Source organism: Pseudophryne corroboree, chromosome 9, assembly GCF_028390025.1.
Source record: "Pseudophryne corroboree isolate aPseCor3 chromosome 9, aPseCor3.hap2, whole genome shotgun sequence".
NCBI classification, from domain to species: Eukaryota; Metazoa; Chordata; class Amphibia; order Anura; family Myobatrachidae; genus Pseudophryne; species Pseudophryne corroboree.
Genome location: NC_086452.1, coordinates 354,294,559 through 354,306,382, shown reverse-complemented (window position 1 = coordinate 354,306,382; position 11,824 = coordinate 354,294,559). Strand labels below are relative to the sequence as shown.

Here is an 11,824-nt window from a genome sequence, read left to right as displayed (position 1 = left end):
ATACTGGGTACTGTTTTGAACTCGCTTGTGTTGTGGCTCATATCTGTTTTGTATTTTGGTTATGTATTTTATGTTATTCTTCTGTTTCTGTTCCCCTCGGCTTTTATGGGGTGTCCGGAGTTTCACCCTTAAGGAGAGGGTACTGTTATGAACCACAAGCAGTGGTTCATTCCTGTTACTTTCCGTTTATGTATTTTGTACTATAGTTCTGTTCGCATGCCAGGATTTCCATTACACTGGTTTAGAAGACTCTTGTTGGCCGCCGGTGGTGATCTGTGTAATTGCAGCCTGTTTCTATGCGTTTAGTCTCACCTGTCAGATAGTTGATCATTATGTGGTGAGTCTCTGTACTGCAATCTGGCTCTTGTCGGTTAGCCTCACCTGCAGCTATTCTGGTCATTATCTTGTTCCTGGCTTCCAGCCATCCTGATTGGGGCGTGTTCCCTTATTACCTAGCCAGCTATGCAATTTTGAGCTGGTGATAGACGTTCTGATAAGATACCTGTATGTTCCTGATCAGTGTCTTGTCCAGTATTGCATCTGTGTCCAGGGCCTGTCTCATACTGGAATCCTGTGTACTCCGCTCTGTCAGAGTCCGGAGCTTCTTGTGAGCATTCCTGTCCTGGAATCCTGAGTTACAGTCTACCTTTGATCCTGTAATCCTGATACCTGCTGTTGGAATCCTTCCAGCTTTCCATTCCTGTGAGCCTGTGTCTGCGGCCTCGGGGTTCCCGTTCACCTGTCTGTATTAGCACCGGTGTTGTGAGTAGCGGCTTTGCCGCACCTTACGGCTGTGGCTGTATCTGTCCGTTATATTTGCTTTGGATTTTCTGCAGAGGGTTCTGCGTATGCTGCCATTGCCGGTACACAGTAGTATTGTGTCGGCGTGTGGACAGCATTTCCTTTGTTGTTGTTTGTCTTGGCGGCTGAGCTGCACATACTTTTGTTTGAGTTCTGTAGTTGCCCCTAATTCGGGTTTCTGTTTAGTTAGAGGTTCCCCTTGTTCTCGCCCCGTCTCAGTTTACGCCTAGTCTCCAACTAAGACCCAGGGGCATCGGAGTTGGGCAGACATAATCCGCCCTTCAAACGCGGCTGCCGTGGGCCCAAGCAAACATAGTCTCGCAGGCGTAGACTGACCACGCGGGTGGAACAACGGAGTCAGGGTTTCTGTAGGGGTTGCTGCTGAACTCAATTCCCACTCCAGCATTACGTTCCTGTACTTGGGGCTCATCCGCCCAGTTCCAGGAGTACCAAGTACAGTGAACGTAACAGCTTGCTACATTTGGTATCTGTTTTGATGATTAATTTTTGTTAGAGTGTATATATATATATATATATATATATATATATATATATATATATATATATATATATATATATATATATATATTTTTTTTTTTTGTATACTGCACGTGTTGAGCTATTTCTTGACCATTTTGTATCCCGTATTATGTTTTTTTCTGAAAATGAATAAACATATATTGAAAAGAAAAAGAATAAATACTGGTCCTAGTTCTATTGTGTGGCTCTCCAGCAAAGTGTGACTGATGCAGTGCCCAATATTACTGGATTCCAACTGAACAGTGGAAACAGCTTCTTGGGCTGCTGATGTAAAACTGCTGCTTTTTGGCATATGATGCCACTGTGGAGGCTGGCTAAATGCAGAGGACTGTGTACATCTGTCTTCCTGAGATGGAGGATAAGCAAAAAAGGGTTTCTAGTTTCATACATTCTCCTAAAGATTGTATAAAACTAAAAACAAGAGGTAAAAGAAGGGTCATATTTAGAAAAGAGCCTTTGCAATTATCACCATAAAATCCCCACAAAGCTGGACGCATTTATTTAATAGCACATTTTCTCAGTGACTAGGTTAGAAAAATGAAAAGAAAAATTCTATTTAAAAAAAAAAAAACACAACAAAAAAAACAGCTAAACAGTTGCCCCTACGTGTCAACACAATGAAACGAGAACAAGAACCACCTGACTTTTCCTCCCTTTAACACCTTTGCTCTTTCCTTAAGCTGGGTACACACTAGGCGATAACGAGTTTTATGGTAAGAACTTACCTTTGTTAAAACTCTTTCTGCGAGGTACACTGGGCTCCACAAGGAATGGACAATGGGGTGTAGAGTAGGATCTTGATCCGAGGCACCAACAGGCTCAAAGCTTTGACTGTTCCCAGAATGCATAGCGCCGCCTCCTATATCACCCAGCCCCCCTGCACAGGATCTCAGTTTTTATTTAACCAGTCCAATGCAGTAGCAGGAAAAGAGACGACAACGGTTAGTAGCCACAACACCGCATTCTCACGACAGGAGACGTGTCAGCGGCTAATGCCATACCAACCCAAAGAAGCTAAGTGCGTCAGGGTGGGCGCCTTGTGGAGCCCAGTGTACCTCGCAGAAAGAGTTTTAACAAAGGTTAAGTTCTTACCATAAAACTCGTTTTCTGCTGCGGGGTACACTGGGCTCCACAAGGAATGGACAATGGGGATGTCCTAAAGCAGTTCCTTATGGGAGGGGAGGCACTGTAGCGGGCACAAGAACCCGGCGTCCAAAGGAAGCATCCTGGGAAGCGGCAGTATCGAAGGCATAGAACCTTATGAACGTGTTCACAGAGGACCACGTAGCCGCCTTGCACAATTGTTCAAGGGTCGCACCACGTCGGGCCGCCCAAGAAGGTCCAACAGACCGAATAGAATGGGCCTTAATGTGATCAGGAGCAGAGAGACCAGCCTTCACATAAGCATGTGCAATCACCATTCTAATCCATCTGGCCAGAGTTTGCTTGTGAGCAGGCCAGCCCCGTTTGTGAAACCCAAAGACAACAAAAAGAGAATCAGATTTCCTAATAGGAGCAGTTCTCTTCACATACTGTAGATACGGAGAGCCCGTACCACATCCAAAAACCACTCTTTGGAAGACAGATCAGGAGAAACAAGTGCCGGAACTACAATCTCCTGATTAAGGTGGAACGAAAAAACCACCTTAAGTAGATAGCCTGGACGAGTCCTAAGAACCGCCCGGTCACAGTGAAATACCAGATATGGGGAACTACAGGACAAGGCACCCAAATCCGACAATCTTCTTGCTGAAGCAATAGCCAGCAGAAACACCACCTTAAGGGAAAAGCCACTTAAGGTCAGCTGAACCAAGAGGTTCAAACGGAGACTCTTGTAACGCCTCCAAAACCACCGACAAGTCCCAAGGAGCCACAGGCGGGACATAGGGAGGTTGGATACGCAACACGCCCTGAGTAAAGATATGCACATCAGGAAGGTCGCAATTTTCCTCTGAAACCACACCGACAAGGCAGATATTTGAACCTTGAGGGAGGCCAGACGCAGGCCTAAGTCCAGGCCCTGCTGAAGAAACGCCAACAACTTGGCTATACTAAACTTGGAAGCGTCATAATCGTTAGATGCGCACCAAACCAAGTTAGAATGCCAGACCCCATAGTAAATCCGAGCCGAAGCCGGTTTCCGGGCCCGCAACATAGTTTGAATGACCACCTCAGGAAACCCTTTAGCCCTTAAGACGGAAGCTTCAAGAGCCACGCCGTCAAAGACAGCCGGGCTAGGTCCTGGTAGACACAGGGGCCCTGAACGAGGAGGTCTGAGCGTTGTGGAAGTAGAATTGGACGCTCTGACGATAGGCCTTGCAGGTCTGAGAACCAGTGCCGTCTGGGCCACGCTGGAGCTATGAGAAGCAGAATTCCTTTTTCTTGCTTGAACTTCCGAATTACCCTGGGCAGGAGTGACACCGGAGGGAACACGTACGGCAGCCGAAACCTCCACTGTACCGCCAGCGCATCCACGAATGCTGCTTGAGGCTCCCTTGTCCTTGCTCCGAAGACCGGAACCTTGTGATTGTGTCGAGACGCCATCAGATCTACGTCTGGAAGGCCCCACCTTTCCACTAGGAGTTGAAACGCTTCTGGATGGAGGACCCACTCGCCGGCATGCATGTCCTGACGACTGAGAAAGTCCGCTTCCCAATTCAGGACTCCCGGAATGAATATTGCGGATATGGCCGGTAGATGGCGTTCTGCCCACTGTAGAATCCGTGAGACTTCCTTCATTGCTAGTCGGCTTAGAGTGCCGCCTTGATGATTTATGTAAGCCACTGTGGTGGCGTTGTCCGACTGTACTTGAACAGGACGGTTCTGAATTAAATGCTGGGCTAGGTTCAAGGCATTGAAGACCGCCCACAACTCCAGAATATTGATCGAGAGGAGGGACTCCTCCTTGGTCCACCGCCCCTGAAGGGAGTGTTGCTCCAGCACCGCGCCCCAACCTCTTAGACTGGCATCTGTCGTCAACAGGACCCAGTCGGATATCCAGAACGGACAGCCCCTGCACAGTTGTTGGTCCCGGAGCCACCAGAGCAGCGACAGATGGACTTCCGGAGTCAATGAGATCATTTGAGACCTGATCCAGTGAGGCAGGCCATCCCATTTGGCTAGAATCAGCCTCTGGAGAGGGCGAGAGTGAAATTGAGCGTACTCCACTATGTCGAATGCTGACACCATGAGGCCCAGCACCTGCATCGCCGAATGTATCGACACTTGCGGACGAGATAGGAAGCAACGAATCCTGTCCTGAAGCTTCAGGACTTTCTCCTGAGACAGGAACAACCACTGGTTGTGAGTGTCCAATAGTGCTCCCAGATGCACCATGCTCTGAGCAGGGATCAGGGATGACTTCTTCCAGTTAATGAGCCACCCGTGGGCTTGCAGAAACCGGACCGTCACATCTAGATGACGCAGGAGAAGTTCTGGGGAATTTGCCAGGATTAACAAGTTGTCCAAATACGGCAGTATCCTGACCCCTTGACGGCAGAGTACCACCGTCATCACCGCCATGACTTTTGTAAAGACTCGCGGAGCCGTTGTTAAACCAAAAGGTAATGCCCGAAACTGGTAATGGCAGTTGCCAATCGCAAATCTCAGGTATTGCTGATGAGACACTGCTATAGGAATATGCAGGTAAGCATCCTGTATATCCAGGGAGACCATGAAGTCCCCAGGTTCCAAGGCCAGAACTAGAGCGCGAAGGGTTTCCATCCGGAACTTGGAAATCTTCACAAACCTGTTCAATGCCTTGAGGTTGAGAATGGTCCGGGAGGACCCATTCGGTTTCGGGACTAGAAACAGCAGAGAATAGTACCCCCGGCCCCTCTGCGCAAGAGGCACCTGTACTACGACTCCTGTACCCAGGAGGGTCTGTACCACCGAATGTAGAGTGTTTGCCTTTGTCTTGTCCAACGGGACATCTGTCTGGCAAAATCGATGAGGGGGTCGGTTTTTGAAGGCTATGGCGTAACCTCGAGTGACGACTTCCCGTACCCAGGCATCTGAAGTGGTCTTCAACCATTCCTGGGTATACCCTAGACGCTGGCCCCCCACCCTGTGATCCCCCAGAGGGAGGCCCGCCCCGTCATGGGGCAGGCTTATCTGTCTTGGAAGCTGGCTGACGGGCAGCCCAGGCTCTTTTGGGCTTAGGCTTACCAGGTTTGGAAGTGCGGGCCTGCTTGTTGTACGCCTGACCTTTTGCTTTACCTGAAGGACGAAAGGAAGTACCTTTAGCCTTCGACACAGAAGGAGCAGTACTTGGCAGACAGGCAGTTTTGGCAGTAGCCAAGTCAGCCACAATCTTATTTAAATCCTCCCCAAACAGAATATCTCCCTTAAAATAAGAATTTACTTACCGATAATTCTATTTCTCGTAGTCCGTAGTGGATGCTGGGAACTCCGTAAGGACCATGGGGAATAGCGGCTCCGCAGGAGACTGGGCACAAAAGTAAAGCTTTAGGACTACCTGGTGTGCACTGGCTCCTCCCCCTATGACCCTCCTCCAAGCCTCAGTTAGGATACTGTGCCCGGACGAGCGTACACAATAAGGAAGGATTTATGAATCCCGGGTAAGACTCATACCAGCCACACCGTACAACCTGTGATCTGAACCCAGTTAACAGCATGATAACAGAGGAGCCTCTGGATAGATGGCTCACAACAACAATAACCCGATTTAGTTAACAATAACTATGTACAAGTATTGCAGACAATCCGCACTTGGGATGGGCGCCCAGCATCCACTACGGACTACGAGAAATAGAATTATCGGTAAGTAAATTCTTATTTTCTCTGACGTCCTAGTGGATGCTGGGAACTCCGTAAAGACCATGGGGATTATACCAAAGCTCCCAAACGGGCGGGAGAGTGCGGATGACTCTGCAGCACCGAATGAGAGAACTCCAGGTCCTCCTCAGCCAGGGTATCAAATTTGTAGAATTTTGCAAACGTGTTTGCCCCTGACCAAGTAGCTGCTCGGCAAAGTTGTAAAGCCGAGACCCCTCGGGCAGCCACCCAAGATGAGCCCACCTTCCTTGTGGAATGGGCTTTTACAGATTTTGGCTGTGGCAGGCCTGCCACAGAATGTGCAAGCTGAATTGTATTACAAATCCAACGAGCAATAGTCTGCTTAAAAGCAGGAGCACCCAACTTGTTGGGTGCATACAGGATAAACAGTGAGTCAGATTTTCTGACTCCAGCCGTCCTGGAAACATATATTTTCAGGGCCCTGACTATGTCCAACAACTTGGAGTCCTCCAAGTCACTAGTAGCCGCAGGTACCACAATAGGTTGGTTCAGATGAAACGCTGAAACCACCTTAGGGAGAAAATGAGGACGAGTCCTCAATTCCGCCCTGTCTGAATGGAAGATCAGATAAGGGCTTTTACAGGATAAAGCCGCCCATTCTGACACGCGCCTGGCCGAGGCCAGGGCCAACCGCATGACCACTTTCCATGTGAGATATTTTAACTCCACAGATTCAAGTGGTTCAAACCATTGTGACTTTAGGAACCCCAAAACTACATTGAGATCCCAAGGTGCCACTGGAGGCACAAAAAGGAGGCTGTATATGCAGTACCCCTTTTACAAACGTCTGAACTTCAGGAACTGAAGCTAGTTCTTTCTGGAAGAAAATTGACAGGGCCGAAATTTGAACCTTAATGGACCCCAATTTTAGGCCCATAGACACTCCTGTTTGCAGGAAATGCAGGAATCAACCTAGTTGAAATTCCTCCATCGGGGCCTTACTGGCCTCGCACCACGCAACATATTTTCGCCAAATGCGGTGATAATGCTTTGCGGTTACATCCTTCCTGGCTTTCATCAGGGTAGGGATGACTTCATCCGGAATGCCTTTTTCCTTCAGGATCCGGCGTTCAACCGCCCTGCCGTCAAACGCAGCCGCTGTAAGTCTTGGAATAGACAGGGTCCTTGATGGAGCAGGTCCCTTCTTAGAGGTAGAGGCCACGGGTCCTCCGTGAGCATCTCTTGAAGTTCCGGGTACCAAGTCCTTCTTGGCCAATCCGGAGCCACGAGTATAGTTCTTACTCCCCTCCGTCTTATAATTCTCAGTACTTTTGGTAAGAGAGGAAGAGGAGGGGACACATACACTGACTGGTACACCACCGGTGTTACCAGAGCGTCCACAGCTATTGCCTGAGGGTCCCTTGACCTGGCGCAATACCTGTCCAATTTTGTGTTTAGGCGGGACGCCATCATGTCCACCTTTGGTTTTTCCCAACGGTTCACAATCATGTGGAAGACTTCTGCTGAGGAAGTCTGTTTCCCAGTTGTTCACTCCCGGAATGAACACTGCTGACAATGCTATCACATGATTTTCCGCCCAGCGAAAAATCCTTGCAGCTTCTGCCATTGCCCTCCTGCTTCTTGTGCCGCCCTGTCTGTCTACGTGGGCGACTGCCGTGATGTTGTTCGACTGGATCAGCACCGGCTGACCTTAAAGCAGAGGTCTTGATTGGCTTAGGGCATTGTAAATGGCCCTTGGCTCCAAGATATTTATGTGAAGTGATGTCTCCAGGCTTGACCACAAGCCCTGGAAATTTCTTCCCTGTGTGACTGCTCCCCAGCCTCGCAGGCTGGCATCCGTGGTCACCAGGACCCAGTCCTGAATGCCGAATCTGCGCCCTCTAGAAGATGAGCACTCTGCAACCACCACAGAAGAGACACCCTTGTCTTTGGTGACAGGGTTATCCGCTGATGCATCTTAAGATGCGATCCGGACCATTTTTCCAGCAGGTTTATCCATAGGCTCTTTTAGAGACGTGATAATGGTGACCGGTAGAGCTGAGGAAACCACCATCCTAGCCACATGCGAGTCCACTGGAGGAGGCGTTTCCCAATTCTTAGACAGCTCCGGCGCGAGGGGATAGCGAGCCAGCATCTTCTTTTGAGGCACAGACTTCGTACCCGGGTTTTCCAGGGTTCCTGACGTATATCAATTAGGTGGTCAGAGTGAGGTAAAACTTGTTTAAACACTGACGCTTGAACCTATCTGGTTTCTTAGGAGGAACGGATGGCTCGGGATCATCCGTAATCTGTAAAATTAACTTAATAGCCTCCAAAAGATCAGGAACATCCACATGTGAACCACCCTCCCCATCAGCCGTATCAGAACCTGTGGGGTCAGTGTAAGTGCCGTCTTCATCCGACGAGGTGTCAGTGACAGCAGTGGATTGTGAGCAGACAAGCGCTCGCTTAGAGGACCCCTTGGACGTAGGCGAGCAACGGTCAGACTTTTTAGTAGTCAGGGACTGGTTCAACTTCTTTATTTGAGCAGATAAACTGTCTGCCCATGGCGGGTTAGCTGCAGGGACCACAAACGGTTGTACCAGCATTGGGGGTACCATAGGGGGTGTTAGTTTATGAACTAGCATATGCAGAAGCGTGTAAAAAGCGGCCCACGGCGGGTCATTATTTGCCCCCGTTGCCACCGTCCCACTGGGGGGCAAGGAGCCTCCAGAAACAAAGCCCAAAGCTGCTATATTCTCCTCACAGGTATCTGCGGCTTCAGCAACACCGGCAGTGTGTTCAGCCCCAAAACAGTTACCCTCAGAAGCAGACATGATATAACTTGCAGTATCAGGTAACGCAGTACAATTTGTTAGCAGCACAATACCTCTAGCCCAAACCCCTCCGCAGTGTAGTCAGCACCAGCAGAGGTAAAGGAGAGATATGGTGACTAAATCACAGAGAAAAATACGTAATACAGTATATCTTTGCGAAATCCTATATTAGATAAAACCTGACGCACCAAGCCCCCTCAGGTTATAGAATATAGGGATAGCAGGTTGAGTGAAAGACACGAAATGGACACCACTCAGCTATCAAATGCACACACAAATAGTCACAGTCTGTACAATGCAGGTTATTACTAACAATACTGCACTGGACTAGCTTACACAGCTATATAACAATAGATATAACAGTACACAGTAAGAACTGGATGTATATCACAGGGTAATTGTACTAGGAAACCCTGACTAAGTGCACTCTTTCTTAACTAACACTGACTAAAAAAGGCAGGTAGAATACTTAAGTGTCTTGTAAAGTCACAGCACTGACAACCAGGCGGCTTTACATAGGAGGATTTGCCCAAGCATTCCCAGGAACAGTGAGCTGAGGGATAATGGCGCCGCAGACACTGCCAGGGAGTGAGGGAGAGACAGATATGCAGCTCCAGGGAGGGAACATTTGCAGAATATGGCACCCTGGGGCTGGGGGAGGGGCTTCAGGTCCAAGCTCAATCCCCCTGCTGGCAAAACCACCGGGTACTGCGGGCTCTAATAAAATGGTTTATAGAGAAAACCTGACCTGTCCCATGCCCTGGTGATCTAGTGGGATCGCCTGTATAGCCACAGTGTCCACCGCCAGCACGCGCAGCCCGCCTCCCACAGACCGTGCCAGATCGCGATAAAGACCGGGTCCCGCAAGCGGGACCCACTTACCACCTCCCGAACCGCGGCCACGCGATCCCGGAGAGCCCCCGTCGTGTGTGCCTGACAAGAAGAAAACCGGAGCCTCCTGCTGTAGTTACCCGGCAACCAGGGCTCGGGAGTGTACAGCGCCGCTGGGGAGAGCTGGAGCTGCAGCGGGGAATGTCCACTGACATGTAACACTGCTGCTGCCCTTGAAGTCTTCACTTTTTTCCTCAGAAAAAAAGCTCTTCTTAGGGCTGCCTGGAGCAGCCCCCTCTGTTAAGTGCCTGCTACTGCAGCACCAACTACAAAACTGAGATCCTGTGCAGGGAGGCGGGGTGATATAGGAGGCGGCGCTATGCATTCTGGGAACAGTCAAAGCCTGTTGGTGCCTCGGATCAAGATCCTACTCTACACCCCATTGTCCATTCCTTGTGGAGCCCAGTGTACCCCGCAGCAGAAATATTGGCTGTTTAAGAGAATGGCTGATGTATCACAAGCCAGTCGGTGGGTATACACCTAATATTTGCGTGAACAACATCGCTCACAGATATATCGCGACGGCTGTGCAGCACACCCGATGGCCGATATATCTTCAGATATATCAGTGCATCTGGCTGTGTGTACGGGCGGTCTGCTGACTGCCCATACACTCGCTGCAGGAAATGAAGTAAAAACTGGACGGGCAAATTCAAATACCCGCCCAATCAGGACGACACATTGAGCTGCCAATCAATAAGTGTATATACTTACCTGAACCACCCACTCTGTTTGCTTAACAGCGGGTCTGCCATCAAATCGGCCCTGTGTGTACCCAGTTTTGGATCTCTATTTGGGTTTGATTCAAGTAATTCGTCGTAAGGTCTCATTGAGAGTCAACTAGATTCGGCATAGAAGAAACATTATTTTTGTTTGCATATAATAGTGTCAGCAGAAATAAACCATGTTTTACTTGCACTGATCCAGTGGGATATCAACTTAGAGGAAGCACTGCATCTTTATGTCCCTCATAAATGACAATGAGCGACTCCAAGCAACAGAACTGTGTAGTTAAATCTATCGACAACTTACTGCATTCAATTAAACAGTGTATTATCTGACATGCATACCTTTAGCCTGACAAAGAGATGAGCTTGTGCAAGCACCCAGAATGGTTCAGCTAGGAGCTCAATCACTGCAGACACTCCAAATGCCACAACTCCTGTGCCATAGTGTGGGATCTTCTCTGGGTCTGGGACCTCCAGTACTCTCAGCCATATCCACCCTAAGACTAATGACCAACAGATTCCTAATGGCACCCTACAAAAATTACACAACAGAAAATGTCAGACTATAGTAAACACCATTGTTTATGTACTTTGGCAAAAGCTCCATTAGCAGATAATGCAATGGACAGCACACTACTATAGATTAAAGCTGGACTTAGAAGTTGATATAGCTCACAAAATTGTGAAGCCAAGAGCAAATTGGCTGGTCTTCTACAATATGGCCACTTACATGTGATAAAATTGGACATTGATCCAGCAGTGAACTTTAGCAGTACAAGGAAAAGATTATTAAAATATGAAAATCAGTGTACATATAGTTTCCAATACAGTATACCATATTTAGGGGGAGATGTACTAAGCAGTGATAAAAGTGGAGAAGTGAGCCAATGGAGAAGTTGCTTGGCAACCAATCAGCATTGGCGTAACATTTATAATTTGCATAATATAAAGGTATACAGAGCAGCTGATTGGTTGGCATGGGTAACTTCTCCACTGGCTCACCTCCACTTTTATCACTGCTTAGTACACGTCCCCCTCAATCTGTTAAGTAACGGGTACTTTCACTTTATGCTGGATCAACTGAAGTTTTGTTTAAATCTTTCATAGTAAAAATCTGTTGAGTGGGGCTAGTATACGGTCTGTTTGTCTCCTGCAATGCCTAGGGCGTAATATCAGACTCTCCGCACAGTATTAAATGACAGGATCAGGTCTTCTGCACACATGTGAGTAACTTCCTGCACAAAGTCCCCTCTCCAGCTTCCATGAGAA

The 11,824-nt window shown here is 48.5% G+C and overlaps 1 protein-coding gene across 1 annotated transcript in view; it reads right to left on the bottom strand.

Moving 5' to 3' along the window:
* RFT1 (RFT1 homolog) overlaps positions 1-11,824 on the bottom strand; it is an 87,348-nt gene that overhangs the window by 35,085 nt on the left and 40,439 nt on the right. The window contains exon 4 of the mRNA XM_063940692.1: positions 10,898-11,087. Within this exon, the coding sequence (XP_063796762.1) occupies positions 10,898-11,087 (190 nt within the window). The remainder of the gene's footprint in view (positions 1-10,897; positions 11,088-11,824) is intronic.